The 15,515-nt window shown below is 54.4% G+C and overlaps 1 protein-coding gene across 4 annotated transcripts; it reads right to left on the minus strand.

Annotated features, from left to right (window-relative positions):
* Positions 1-265: 265 nt before the first annotated feature.
* FEZ1 (fasciculation and elongation protein zeta 1) lies at positions 266-14,565 on the minus strand. Of its 4 annotated transcripts, none has more exons than XM_055695887.1 (10): positions 14,480-14,565; positions 11,147-11,446; positions 7,709-7,805; positions 6,229-6,318; positions 4,785-4,989; positions 2,918-3,189; positions 2,469-2,549; positions 1,982-2,057; positions 1,371-1,436; positions 266-427 (listed from the first exon to the last, which is right to left on the minus strand). In XM_055695887.1, the coding sequence occupies exons 2-10, from the start codon at positions 11,419-11,421 to the stop codon at positions 411-413; spliced, it is 1,179 nt and encodes a 392-aa protein (XP_055551862.1). In that variant the 5' UTR covers positions 11,422-11,446; positions 14,480-14,565; the 3' UTR covers positions 266-410. The 4 variants fall into 4 exon arrangements, with proteins under 4 accessions (XP_055551862.1, XP_055551864.1, XP_055551866.1 ...); XM_055695889.1 differs by having other exon boundaries at positions 11,147-11,478; positions 14,480-14,534; XM_055695891.1 differs by having other exon boundaries at positions 6,229-6,412; positions 14,480-14,493.
* Between the last annotated feature and the right edge of the window lie 950 nt (positions 14,566-15,515).

The following is a 15,515-nucleotide window of genomic DNA, read 5'->3' on the forward strand; positions in this document are numbered from 1 at the left end:
TTTAGCAGAAAATGGGGCTGCAGAAAAGTTCAAAATGAGAAAAATCAAAATGGAATTTGCAGCCAAAATTTTGCCCCTCACCTTGCGGCGGCTGCCTGCAGCGCCAACCCAGCAGCTCGTTAGCCAGAAATTTGAATTATTTTGAAGATTTCTGAATATCCATGAGCACCGGAAGTCCTTGTCGGTATTTTCCGCCAGAAAAGTTGCAAACCAGTATCATGAGGGGGCGGGGGGGATGAAGACACTGGAGGCCAGTTGCTTAATTAATTAAACGAATTATTTATTTCCCAGCTGTGCAAAGGTGGGGGGAGTGCGGGGGGAGGGGGGGGGGCCGCAGGCGACCCATTTTCCTTGGGTTTGGCCCCGTTTTTGGGGGGCGCCGGGGTGGGGGGCACGAGGGCAGCGCCACATCAGGTTGGGCAGAGCACTGCAAAGAGAGAGGTCGTGGGTGTGCACCAGTGTGCACCAGGGATGTATGCGCTTGTGCACGGGTGCACAGTGATATGTGAGCGTGCACAGGGATGTAGGAGGATGCACAAGTGTGCACGGGGATGCACGAGCATGCAGAGATGCACTGGGATGCGTGAGCACAGTGATGCACAAGGGTGCACAAGAGTGCAAGAAGCACGTGCTGGGACACACAAGGGTGTGCAAGAGGGCGCAGCAATGCATGAGGGTGCACAGGGGTGCATGGGGGTTGCATGAGGATACATGAGCGTGCACAAGGATTCCCGAGCAGGCAGAAAGGTGTGTGAGTGTGCATGAGGGCATGTGGGTGCACAAGGATGCACAAGCACGCAGGAGCACCACAGGAGGCTGCCCAGTGGCTGCAAATGGGATGCAGAGAGGATGCAGAAGAAACGCAGAAGGCATGCGCGAGGAATGCGTGATGGTGCATGAAGGGTGCACAAAGTGCACAAGGATGCAGGATGCTGCCCGAGAGATGGGAAGAGCTCTGTGGGGAAGGCGCGGGGATGCACGAGAGGTGCACAGGAGGGATGCGCATGACAGTGCGTGAGGGGTGAAAGGGGGTGCACAGGGGTTCACGAGGCTGCACGAAGCAAACAGATGGGCCACGTAACAGTGCGAGGGAGGTGCAGGGAGGATGCACAAGGAATGTACTTGGGATTCACAGAGGATGCACGGAAGATGCACTGGAGATGTGTAAGGGATGCACCATGTGTGAGGAATGGGCAGGGGATGCACAGAAGATACAATGAAGATGCTCATGGATGCACGGGAGGTGCATGAAGGATTCAAGGGAGATGCACAAGGATGCAGAAGGGATCCACGGCGGATACACAGAGGCACAAGGGCTGCACAGGAACCACGCGAAGGGTGCACAGGGGATGCATGAGGTGAGCAGGTACCTTTGAGGATGTAGTCTGTGAGCAGTGTGGGCACCTTCTCGTTTCCCTCCTTCATGGCGAACAGGACTGAGGGGGGACAGAGCAGTAAGCCCAGCTCCATTGCCCCCCAAATGTCCCTTTTCCCCCTAAAACCAGCCCCACAGTTACCACAGGGACACTGCCAGAGTTTCCCACAATGCACCAGGCCTGAGAGCATCCCCCAAAAAGCACTTTCACCCCAATCAGCTGATCTGGGGCAATGCAGAACAAGTGTTTTACCCCCAAATCAGCACTGGTGTAGGGTGCAAAAACCAGGGGGTGGCTGCAAATCAGCTCTGCTGCAGTGATGCAGAATGGGTGATCGCCCCCCAAGCTGGCTGTGCTGCCACGCTGCAAAACAGGTCCTTCTCCCCTCCCCCAAGCTGGGCGTTGCTGCAATGATGCAACATGTCTGGTGCAGCACACTGCCTGTGCTGCAACAATGCAAAAGGGGCCTGCACCCCAAACTGCCTGCGTTGCAACAATGCACCCAAACCACAGCTGCTGCAGCAATGCAAATGTGCATTTGTGTCCCAAATCTATTGAAAAATGTCCGATTCGGCCCCTGAAAGGCAGCTTGAATGAATACTCACTGTTGGTGAGCATCTGCAGGTCCTCAACGGAGGGGGGTGACCCCTTCTTCTCATAGGGAATCACCGTGTTCAGATACTGCAAAAAACCCCAAACAAACCAACAAAAAAAACCCCAGATGGTACAAAACTGCCTGTTTTTTGCACCACCCTGAGACAAATCACCCCGAATTGGTGCAAAAGCAGAACATGTCTGCAATGTTCCTGTGACTGCACGTCACCTGCAGGTATTCTGGGGGGTACTGGATTAATTGCATGTGCAAAACCCACCCAAACATGAACCCCTGCTTCGGGAGCGTTTTTTTGGGTGACAAATGGTGATTTTTGAAGGATGGATTAGGGGGTGTGGGGGATGGAGTGGGGTGGTGAAATTGAAAAATATTTTAAAAGATGTTTGGGGGATGCAGGGGAATGGGGTATGTGGGGAGGGCGTGTGTATGAAGGGACAGATTTGGGTCATTTTGGGGGGAAAAAAAGGGCAAAAGGGCACCTGCTTCTCATTGGCGGCGGGGCTGAAGGTCTGCCGCAGGCCGGAGTGCAGGATGCTGGAGATGCCCTCCATGCTAAAGCGCTGGGGACACACGTGTCACCCTGTCACCTCCCAAGGACAAAGACCACCCGTGGCACCAACCTCCTCCCCACTCCCCAACACCCACCCACATCCCTCCCGTTCCCGTCCCGCATCCCCCCTCCCTCTGTCCCCTTTCCCACCCACCCAAACCCATGTCCCCCCATCCTCCTGCCCCCACGTCCCCTTGTCCCCTTGCCTCAACCCCTCTCCTGCCCCCCATCCCCTTGTCCCATGCTGTGCCTTCCCATCCCCCCATCCCTCACCCTCCCGCCACGTGTCCCTGGTCCTGTCCCCCACTCCCCTGTCCCTGCTGCCACATCCACATGCCCTTCCCAAATCCCCCACCCCACGGCCACTGTGTCCCCCACCTTCCGGGGCATGTGGTTCCCACGCTCGGGGCGCCCCCCTTGCAGGCTCAGCCCCCTGTCACGACGGCGGCGCCGGGCAGCCTCCCGCTGCTCCCGCTGCTCGCCCTGCACCGCCAGCAGCGCCCCGATGAACGCCGTCTTCACCTCCTTCTCGAAGGCCAGCTCGTCCCGCCGCGCCAACTGGGCCACCAGCTCCGCCGAGAGCGCCCGGCTCGCCGCCTCCGCACGCCCCGCCGCCGCTGCCAGCTCCCGCGCCGACAGCCGCCCCAGCCCTGCCAGCACCGCCAGAGGTGGGCACATGCCCACAGCGAGGGCACCGTGCCCTCAGCCACGGGCGCGGCGCCACCATTAACATGCAGGGGGCGATTAACAGGCTGCCCAGTGCAACTGGTGAAACGCCCGGTGCAGCGCCGGCCATGCCCAATGCAACAAATGCAGTGCCCAGTGCAATGTGTGCTATGCCTGGTGCAATAAATGAAATGCCCGGTGCATTGCATGCCATGCCCAGTGCAATATACGAAATGCCCGGTGCAACAAATGAAATGCCCGGTGCATTGCGTGCCATGCCCAGTGCAATAAATGAAATGCCAGTGCAATAAGTGCAATGCCCAGTGCAACAAATGAAGTGCCCGGTGTAGTAAGTGCAATGCCCAGTGCAGTAAGTGACATGCTCAGTGCAATAAATGAAATGCTGGTGCAATAAATGAAACGCCCGGTGCAATAAATTAAATGCCCGGTGCAATAAATTAAATGCCCGGTGCAGTGTGTGCCATGCTCAGTACAATAAATGAAATATCCAGTGCAGTAAGTGCAATGCCCGAAGCAATAAATGAAATGCCCAGTGCAATAAGTGCAATGCCTGGTGCAATAAATGAAATGCCCAGTGCAATAAGTGCAATGCCTGGTGCAACAAATGAAATGCCTGATGCAGTGTGTGCCAAGCTCAGTGCAATAAATAAATGCCTGGTGCAATAAGTGCAATGCCCGGTGCAATAAATGAAATGCCCAGTGCAGTGCGTGCCATGCTCAGTGCAATAAATGAAATGCCTGGTGCAATAAGTGCAATGCCTGGTGCGATAAATGAAATGCATAGTGCACCTGGAGCAGTTACTGAAATGCCCGTTGCAACCAGTCACATGCCCAGTGCAATCCCTGATGTGCATGGTGCAATTAGGGAAAGGCACCCTAATGTTTGCAAAATGCTTCATGCACTTAATGAGACACACGGTGCAATAATTAAGATGCATGGGGTTATTAGTGGGCTGCCTGGTGCAACTGGTGAAACACCCAGTGCAGTAAGTGCGATGCACGGTGCAATAAATAAAATGTCGTAGTCAGGAAGATGCACTGCACGGCTCAGTGAACTGCCCAGCACGTTTCGTCACAGGCACGGTGCTGTCAAGTGCATTTCCCGAAACGCAGGCTGCAAACCGCAAAATGCAAAGCACGGCCAGGCATTTCTGCAAAATGCTGGGCAAGCGCAGCAAAGAGCTCAGTGCACACCGAGAAAGGACGGTGCACGACACCGCTGGCGCAAGGGACAGTACGTTTGACGACTGACACAGCACATTTTGCAAAGTGCCGAGTGCTTTAGGGAAAGGCACAAAACACATTTAGCAAAATGCATTTGGTGCAGCGTATGAGACATTCTGCAAAATGCACGGTGCTCTTGGTGAAACTCAGGGTGCATTTAAAGCAATACGAAAAGCAAGATCCACGTGGGCTTAATTTTTTGGCCAATAGTCCTCTCCTGGCCGAACTCCGCAAAGGCTGGAGCAAGCCAGCCCTGAACCTGCAGAGACTCAGTTGCCCAATTTGGTTGGAATTGCCCCCAAAAAGTGTCTGGACCGGGTTTTGCTGGCTGTACCTTCGTGGGAGCAGTTGTTGTTGAAGGCAGGGGAGAAAGCACGCAGCTCACGCAGAAGGATGGGCTCCGTGCCCCCCCCCCCCCCTTCGCCTTCAGCATCGGCCTCGGGTTCCTCCTCCTCCTCCTCCTCCTCCTCCTCCCCCACCTCAGGGTCGGCCTCGGGGTCAGGCGAACTCTGCATCAGCTCCTCCAGCTCCTCGATGACCTGCAGGGCACCAGCGTCCTCCGTGTGCACCTGCATCCTACCTCCACCTCGCACCTCCACCCTGCAGCCCACAGCTACATCATGCCTTTGCATCTGCATGCTGCATCTGTACCCTGTGCCCACATCTGCACCCTGCTCCCTTCATCCTGCACCTGCATCCTCCATCGGCATCAGCATTCCCCATCCTCCACCTGCATCCGTCATCCTCCACCTGCATCCTCCACCTGCATCCTCTATCTGCATCCTGCTCCCCTCATCCTGCATCTGCACTTGCATTTGCATCCATCTGTGCCCCGCGCCCTCCATTTGCATCACGCAACCGCATCCCGTATTCCCATCTGCATCCAAATCCCACATTCACACCCCGCCAGGGTACTCACACCCCAGACCTGCATCTACATCTAAATCTGCATCCCACACCTACGTCTGCATCCTGCTCCCTTCACCCTGCACCCTGGATCCTGCATCTGCGCCCTCTATTCAGCATCCACACCCTGCATCTATATCCACATCCCCTTCCCACATCTGCACCCTGCATCTGGCACTTGCATCCTACATCTGCATCCCGCATCTGGCATTGCATCCTGCATCTGGCACTTGCATCCCGCATCTGCACCCTGCATCTGGCACTTGCATCCTACATCTGCATCCCGCATCTGGCATTGCATCCTGCATCTGGCACTTGCATCCCGCATCTGCACCCTGCATCTGGCACTTGCATCCTACATCTGCATCCCGCATCTGGCATTGCATCCTGCATCTGGCACTTGCATCCCGCATCTGCACCCTGCATCTGGCACTTGCATCCTAGATCTGCATCCCGCATCTGGCACTTGCATCCCGCATCTGCACCCTGCATCTGGCACCTGCATCCCGCATCTGCACCCTGCATCTGGCACTTGCATCCCACACCTGCATCCTGCCTCTGCACCGGCATCCCGCAGCTGCATTCCGCCTCTGCCCCCATGTTCTCATCCTTCACCCCATGCCACCCATTTGCATCCAGCACCTGCACCCCACATTCCCACCTGCACCCAAATCCCATGTCAGCACCCACAACTTGCACCAAACCTGCACTCCATGCCCCGCATCCCACCTTCCCATGACAGGATTTGGCCTTTTTTTACGCTTCCAGCACACGACCATGGGGCTGGGGTGGGCTGAGGCCACGCAGCAGGAGCTAACAGCGGGATTTTGGGGGACATGCAGGTGCTGCGGTGCCCACGGGGGCCAGGGTACCTGCTCAGCTGTCAGCAGCGGCTCCTCGTTGATGCCCGAGTCTTGCTCACTCCTCTCAGTGAGCTCCTCCTCCTCCTCCTTCTCGCAGAACTGCAGGAGACACAGGCTGGGTGGCCTTGGTGGCACCGCAGGCACGGCCCGGCACAGGCATGGCCCCAGCATGGCCCCAGGCATGGCCCTGGCCCTGGCACAGGGAGAGCCACCAGGGAACCACAGCTCAGGGGACATGTGGCATGGGGTGGGTCATGTGGAGAGATACTGGATGGAGACATCCGATGGGGATATTGGACAGGGAGATGCTGGAGGGGGAGATGTTGGATAAGGGAGCTGGATGGAGATGTTGGATGAGAGGACTGGATGGAGATGTTGGATGGAGACACCGGATGGGAACATCCAACCAACGTCCATGGGAGGATGTTGGATGGGGACACTGGACAGAGGTGGATGGAGACACTGGATGGAAACATCCAACATCCATGGGAGGGTGTTGGACAGGGACACTGGATAGAGGTGGATGGAGATGCTAGATGGGGAAATGCTGGACAGGGATGCTGGATGGGATGTTGGACAAGGATATTGGATGGGGATGCTGGATGGAGACATGGGAGAGGGAGACGATGAGGAGGGAAGCATTGGATGGGGAGGTGTTGCAAAGAGTTGGATAGAGACGTCGGATGGGGAGACACCGGACGGAGAGTTGTTGGATGCAGACACTGGACTGAGAAGTTGGACAGCGAGAAGTACAGGTATGTCCGATGGAGATGCTGGATGAAGATGTCGGATGTAGAGATGTTTTAATATATTGGATGGGGAGGTGCTGGAGATGCTGGATGGAGATGCGGGAGATGGTGGGATGGGGAGACGATGGATGGTGAAGCTGAACAGGGAAGAGGTCAGATGGAGATATGGGATGGGGACATTAGATGGGGAGACGACAGAGGGGAATGTGGGATGGGGAGATGATGGATGGAGATGTTGGACAGGGAGGCACCTTCCTTTTTACCACCTTTCAGAGTCTATTTCACCTTTTTAGCAGAAAATAACCCAAGAAATTTCTCTCCCCCATTTCGCTGCCTAACATCCACATGGGTTACACCCAGTGGATTTGGGGGTGTATTTGCAGCCCTCCCACCACCCCAACCACAGCTCTTCGCAGCATGAACTCATTACAATGAAGAAAACACTTTATTTTCTACCCCTAAAACCACACCACCTCACCCCTGGCTTGGGGGCCAACTGGCAAAGACCAGCTTGCCAAACCAAACCCTTCACTTTGCCTGGTCCAGGGTGATTTCAGCCTAAAATGTGGACACCCACAGCACGGGTGCTGTGGCACCCCAAAAATACAGTTTCTGGGGGGTCTGCAGTGCCCTGATGGTCGCTGGGCCTTGGGGCTGACTGACAGCTGTCAGGCATCGCCAAGGGGTCATGTGGGGACAGGGGGGGTTGGGGGGAGCCAAGCTGGTGGCTGCAGCCATACCTGGGGGTCGGTGCTGTCGGGGGCCTCAGCCTCAGGGAGCAGCCAGGGCCGGGGGGAGCCCCGGGGGGCGAAGCCATCGGTGAGAGCATCCCAGACCCTGCAGGGAGGCGGGTGGTGAGTGGCGATCCCAAAATGTCACCTCCCAGAAAGCTGTGCCAAAATGCTTCCAAACACCCCAAAACGCAGCCCCAGAAACACCCTGAAATGCACCCCCCCAAAAATCCCAGAGCGTCCCAAACGATGTCCCAGAAGAGCTCAAACGCTGCCCTAGAAGACCCCAAAGCTTCTCAAAAAACCATCATGAAATCCTGCCCTGAAATACCCCAAAAGTACCCCAAAATGCTGCCCCCACCACTTGAGATGCCCCCAAATTAATTTTGAAACGTTGCCATCAAAATATCCCCAAAGGCCACCGCAACGTCCCAAAATGTCTCCAGGTGCCCCAAAAAAGCCACCCCAAAGCATCACCATGATGTCCCAAAATACCTTGAAACACCCACAAAACCAGCTGTGATGCCCTGAAAGTCCCCCACACCCACCCAAACCCAGCCCTGAAACACGTGGGACTACCCCAAAACTGCTCAAAATTACCCCAAAACTGCTCCAAACTACGCCAAACCATGGCCCCGAGCCCCCAAAATGCACCAAAGCACCCCAAAGCTGCCCTGACCCCCCAACCTCCCCTCCCCCGCGCTGCTGTGGGGGTGCCGCATTCTCCCCCCCCCTAGAGCTGAATGAATTTTGCCCAATTTCACCCCAAAAATGGTGCATGAGGGAGGGGAGAGGGAACAGAGGGGAAAAAAGAGGAGAAAAGGGGAGGAAAGGGGGGGGGGGAAGGGGGGGTGAAAAAGAGAATAAATGTTTAAAAAGGTGAAAATAAGGAAAAAAGGAGGAAAGGGGGGGAAAGTGAAAAAAGGTGAAATAAAGGGGGGAAAGGTGAAATAAAGGGGGGAAAGGTGAAATAAAGGGGAAAAAAGGGGGGAAGGGGGAAGGGAGGAAAGAAAAAAGCGGTAAAAAGGGGAAAGAGGGGAAGGGGAAAAGTGGGGGAAGATGGAAAAAGGTGAAAAAGGGGGAAAGGGGGGGGGGAAAGGGGGAAACAGAGAGGAGAAAAGAGGAAAAAAGGAGAGTAAAAAAAGAAGAGGGTGGAAAAAGGGCCAAAAGGGGTAAAATGAGGCAAAGTGGGGGAAGGGAAAATGGAGTAAAAGAGTGGAAATGGGAAAAAAATGAGAAAGGGAGTAAAGAAGGAAAAAGGGAGGAAAGTGGGAAAGAAAAGAAAAAGGGGGAGAAAAGAAAGACGGGAAAAGGGAGAGCAGGGGGAGAGAAACGGCCAAGCGAGGGAAAAAGGAAAAAATGGGGGGAAAAGGGGAAATGGGGAAAAAGGGAAAATGTAATAAGAAAGGGGGAATGAAGGGGAAAATGGGGATAAAGGGAGAAAAAGTGGAGAAAAAATGGGGAAAATGGGAGGAAAGAGCTAAAAAGTGGCAACATCAGAAAAAAGGTCAAAAAAGGGGGGAAAGGTCAAAAATGGGGGAAAAAGCACACAAAGAAATTAGAAAATTCCACCCCAGTGAAGGGAATCCCATTTTCCCACCAGAAATGGCATGTTCGCTCCCACACCGTGCCACATCCAAGCACAGCTCGATTCCCTCAAAATCACCCCAAAACCATCTGCCCCTCCCCCCCAACCTGCTTATTATCCCATCTCCCTCCTCACTTGAGCTTCATTCCCTCCTAAATGACGTATTTCACAATTTAATGCACAAAAATATGTATATTAAAAAAACAACAACTATATTCCTATTTTTAACAAAACCGCAGCAAATTAAGCATCCCCCAAAATCTGGGGTTTTTTCTCTGCTCTTAAAGGGTCAGCAGCCCTCAGGGTCAGGCAAGCAGCAGCTTTTTGGCTTAATTATGCCAAGAAATGGTTAATAATTAGGGAAATCCACGCCTTTACGGTCCCAGCCCATCCCCCACCCATGCACACAGGGCTCATTCAAGAGGGAGAAAAAAGAAAAAGCCCTGTTTTGCCCATACTGACCCAAAAAGACACAATAAGCAGCACAAAGCGGCGCCGCGAACCGGCTGCCGGCGACAGCGCGGCGCTCCTGGCATGGGGCCAAAATGCGTTTTTTGCTGAAAACCCATCAATTCAGCCAATTATGAAAATCAATTCGGCCTCAGCAGGTTTCGGTAAAAAGAAAAAAAAAAAAAAAAAGGCAAAAAAGAAAAAAACCACCAAACCCCATCCCAACATAAACAGATTTGGGGGCTTTTGGGTTGAAAAGAACCAATTTGAATGGTGAAAAATGAGTATTAGGCATTGCAACCTGGGGAATAATCTCAATTAAAAGCAAAAAAAATCCATCAGAAAAGAGTTAACATAGCAACGTTGCTGAAAAAACCCAAATTTGGCCCAAAAATGGCATTTTGCAACAATGAAAAAGAGTTTTAATGAAAATCTAATTTTTAATACAAATGCCACTACACTGGGGCAGGTTTTGCCCCAGAGTGGCTGCCTGCTGCCTTGGTGCAGAGCTTTCACGTTGCAAGCAGGAGGCTAAGTTCTACTCACACCTTACTCAAGATTTACACTCAACCCCCCCAGGGCCTGTCCTCACAGAATACTAAAACTTCCACGATCCTCTGCAATGCAACATGGGGCACCCCACTGTGCCTGCCTTGTAGGATGCTACACAGCTACTCCAAGGATCCTACACCGCTACCCCACCGATGCCATGCAGCAACTCCAAGGATCCTATGCAGCTACTCCAAGGTGCAGCACGACCACGCCACAGTGCAGGGGGCTGGTCTGCACGTGGTGGAGATCCTGCAAGCATGCAAGGAGGTGCAACAGGCCCCAGAGGGGCATCACTCATAGGATACTACACTGTTACTCTGATGTGCTACACAACTGTGCTGCAATGGGGTTGGCTGGTCTGCATGCCATGGGAGAGGGTGCATTTCATGACCATGCAAGGAGGTATGCAGGCCCAAAGGTGGCCTACTCATAAGATACTACACAGGTATTCTAAGGATCCTACACAGCCACTCATAGGATATTACACAGCTACTACTCCATGCTGCTGTACGACTACACCATGATGCAGGGGGCTGAGTTGCATGTGGAGTGTACCTTGCTAGCATGCAAGGCAGCATGCAGACCCTGAGGGAGTCCTTACTCATAGGATACTACAGTGCTATTCCTAACACGTTGCACAACACGCTACAATGCAGGCAGCAGGTCAGAGAAGTCTCGCAAGGGTGCAAGGAGGCACACAAGCTGTGAGGGGGCTTACTCACAGATTACTACCCCATTGCTTTAGTGTGTTGCACATCCACACTGCAATGCAGGGTGCCAGTTCGCATTGTGGGGGGGTGGATTTTGCAGGTGTGCGAGGAGGCGCATGCCCCCAGGAGTAGGGGGGCCTTACTCACTCCTCATCCTGGAGGCGCTCCTCCTCCTCCTGCGCCTGGAGACGGCCCCGCACAGGGGCCAGACCCTCGGTGGCAGCGTCGTAGTTGCGGAAGCAGACGGTGAGCTTCTCGTCGAATTCCTGCACCAGGTCCTCCATCGACTTGAAACTCATCATCTCGGCCGAGAAGCTCTCCAGCTCGGCCAGCGCCGGGTCCGCAGCGCGTTGCGGGGTCCCCCCATCATCCCCGGGCCCCTCCTCGAACTCCTCCTCCAGGCTTACCAGGGGTGCCTCCATCCTCAACACTGGAGCGCCGCCTTAGCTGCAGGGAGAGGGTGCCCATGAGGCACCGGGCTACTCACAGGTTACCACACCAGGGCTCCCCATTCCCTTTGCTGCTGCCGTGCTGCCTGAAATCCTACTGCCAGGGCTATTACACAACCAGCGGTATCTCTGTAGTATCCTACTAGTATCCCAACAGCATCTTAGTACTGTCTTCATAGAAATATGCTGATATCCTCACACTACACTAGTAGTACTTTACTAGTAGCAACAAAGCATTGATAGTGCCCCCTGTAGCTTAGTGCTACCCTGATGGTATGTAAAAAATACCATAACACTACCCTTCTTCCTGAACTGGTAGCATCTCAGTGGTATATTTATACTATATCACTACTATCTTAGTAGTGGCTTCAAAGTATCACACTAGTACCTGTAATACACTGACAGTATCCCAAAATCTGAGTGTTGGCCTGATAATATCCCAGACGTATCTTACCACTATCTTTTCTAGTGTCCTCGTAGTATTTTGGAAGTATCCCACAGATATTCTACTAGCATCCTTATCGCATCTTTCTAAAAAATTAATATTGTCCTGACAGCATCATAGCAGCATTGTGATAATATCCTGATACTATCATAGTAGTACCCTGATAGTATCTTAGTAGCATCCTAGTAATGGCCTTGCAGTATCTTAGTAGTGACTCAATAGCATTGTCAAAGTATCTCAGCTGTAGTATCCAGGCAGTGCCCTAATAACACCTTAATAGTGTCCTGATAGTACCTTTGTGCTACATTCAGAGTATCCTAGTAGCAGCCATTGAATGGCACAGCATTGTCCTGATGTTGTATTAGCACAGGTGGGTGCATCCCGATAGTATGTCAAGAGCATTCCGATAGTATCCTAGTTACATGCTATTAGTGCCCTGACAGTATCATGGTAGTATATGAGCAGTGTTCTGATAGGATTCTAATAGTGGTGTGTAATGTTATATAGCTATTATTGTAGTAGTGTACTGAGAGTATCTTGATAGTGCACTGTAATATCCAGATATTATCTTAGTGCCATGTTACTATGGTGAAAGCAACTTAACTCTATCTGTTGTAGTATCCTGAGAGTACACTGATGGTGTGGCAGCACTGTTCCAGTGGTACCTTCATAGTAGTATCACCGTTATCAGTTCTGGAAAGATGCTGAAAATACCTTAGTATGTCCTGATAGCATCCTGGTAGTGCCCTGATAGTACCTTAGTAGCCTTCCCGCAGTACCACAGCAGCATACACATAGTATCCTGACAGTATCTTTGTGCCACCCTGCGAGTGCCTTAGTACTGTCAGCAGAGTATCCTGTCAGTATTTAGTAAACTTTAGTAAAATCTTAGTAGCATCACAGCAGTATCCTCAGAGTATTCCAGCTGTGTCTTTATAGCGTCTCACTACTCCCTCGAAAGGTTAGAGTATCCCAGTAGCATCTTAGCAGTAGCCTCGCAGGAAGCAAATAGTAACCCAGTAGTAACCAGTAAAGGTGCCACTACCGCAACCCACTCACCCTCTCCTGGTCACACGTCCCCTGGGCAGGGGGAGGAGAGCATAAACATCCCACATCTTTTGGGGGAAAACTCAGCCAGATTGGGGCTTTGAGTAGTCTGTGTACATGTGCACCTGCACCCATGTGCAGCATGTGTGCATGCACGAACCCCACACGCATGCAGCATGCACCCTGTGCACGCCCGTACCCCTGAGCGTGCATGCACCCCCCCACATGCACAGGGTGGGTGCGTGTGCAACCCTCCCTGCGAGCACCTGTGGGTGAATGCATGCAGGGTGCACACATACGCTGCACGCACGTCACGGTGCATGTGTGCAAAGGGTGCGTGCACACGCAGAACACTGCATGTACATACACCGTGCACAATGCACCCCGGGAATACGCATGCTGCAGGTACGTACCTCGTGACTGCTTGCAACTCTGCACATGCCCTGCCCTATGCATGCATGCAGAACGCACACACTCCATGGTGCACGCATGCGGGTGAGCACGTGTGCAACGGGTGCACACAGATGAAGGTGCACACATGCATGTGTGCTCGGGCAGTGCATTCATACATGGTGCACACGCTGCATGCGTGCTCAGGCGGTGCATTCACACTAGGGGGGTGCGTGCACAGGGATGCAAGCGCACATGGTGTGCAAGTATGCACCTAGCACACGCATACACCTCTGGGCATGCATGCATCCCCTGCATGCACCACGGACCCTGACATGCCTGCACCATTCCCGGGCACCTGCAAACAGGAGCACGAACAGACCTGCACATGCATGAACTGCACATGCATGAGCTGTGCAGGCTGCACCCCCTGCTTGCACGCACCCCCATATATGCAGCGCTGTGCATCCACACACCCAAGCACCCCCACCCCTCAAACACCCCAAAATGTCCCCGTCCCCCCCACCTCGCAGCGCGTGCGCATCCCACAATGCACCACCCTTGCACGGCTGCTGATGCGCAGCGGAGCATCCCCGGGGCAGGCAGTGCCCGGCTGCCCCCCCCCCCCCCCCCCCCCGACCCCAGGCATCCCCCCAATGCACCCGCACCCCAACGCCCCTCCGTGCTGCACCCCAAAAATGCACCCCCCCATCAACGCAACGGCCGCCGCACTCCCCAATGCGGGCACCCCCCACCCCATGCACCCACCCCCCCCCGACGTACCCCGGCCCTTGCAGCACGATGCACGCCCAAACCCCCTGCCCCGCGCGTGCACGCCAGCGCACCCCCCCGCCGCTGCCCCCCGAAAGGCATGCATTACCCACAATGCACCACGGCGCCGCGCCCCCGATGCGCCCCCTCCTCCGTGCACGCGCCCGCATCACCGTGTAGCCCCCCCCGCCCCGCTGCACCCCAGCAGCCCCCTCCCTTCTGCACCTCAGCAGCCCTCCGCATACATCACCCCCCCCACACACACACACGCCTGCACCCCGAAATCCCGCCTCCCGCGCGTGCACCCCCCCGCCCCCCGCACTGCACACCCCCCCCAGCACCCCGGACCCCCCCCCCCCCGCCCAGCCCCGCACCCACCTGCGGCCCCGCATCCTCCGCACCGCCTTTGGGGGGGGGTGGGGGGATGGGGGGGGTGGGGGGGGGCGGCGCCCTGCGCACGCGCGGGGGAGGAGGAGTGACGTCACCGGGAAGGTGGGTGCAAGTCGTGGTCAAGGGAGCCCTGACGTCACCCACCCCCCCAGCCCAGGGGGTTCCGACCCTAAAATATTGCTGAGCTCCCCACCCCCCCCCCCCCGCGTATCGATTTATTAATTATTTCGACGCTTGCACATCTGTGCGGTATAAATAGAAAGTTAAACCCCATGAAATAATACCTAAAAATAGAAATAATTGTATTTATTAACGGTTCAAAAAAGAAATTTTGAAAAAATTTTGGAAAAAAATATTTGTCTCGAAACGAAAGGCTTCCTTTTAAGAGTCAAAATGGAAATTAAAAATTTAAATCGAATTTTTAAAACAAAAACGATATTTTAGAGCAATGGGGTCATGAATGCTTTTTTTTTTTTTTTTGAAATCTCAGCCTCACAAGCGACTCGAAGCGCCAGGTTCGAATCCAGCGCGCCCCCCCCCCCCCCCCCCCCAATAGCCGGGTTCCAGTTCAGCATCCCCCATAGCCGGGTTCCAGTTCAGCCCCCCCCCCCCCATAGCCGGGTTCCAGTCCGGCCCCCCCCCCCCCCCATAGCCGGGTTCCAGTCCAGCGCCCCCTCCCCATAGCCGGGTTTGCGGCGGCCGTGGGGATGCAGAGGGAGGACGAGCATCCCCAGCTCCCTGCGCTGATTCCCCCCGCCCAGCACCTGGGTTTTTGTGGGTCGAAATAAACAAGAAACTTCAACATTTTGGGTGAAGTTTAGTGGAATATCGGCAGGTCCCAGCTGGGGCCTGGCATGCCTTGACCTGGCGCTGAAGAACTGGGGGGTTTTGTGTTCCTGCTCTGAATGCTTCGTTCTGACACGTCAAATTCTCCCGGCGGGTGCCAAGAGCGAGCGCTGCGGTGAGCCCCGCATCCCTGGGGCCATGGCCCCCCTCTTGTGCATCCCCACCCCCCCCTGCCCCT

Source organism: Falco cherrug, chromosome 17 (assembly GCF_023634085.1).
Source record: "Falco cherrug isolate bFalChe1 chromosome 17, bFalChe1.pri, whole genome shotgun sequence".
Taxonomy (NCBI): domain Eukaryota; kingdom Metazoa; phylum Chordata; class Aves; order Falconiformes; family Falconidae; genus Falco; species Falco cherrug.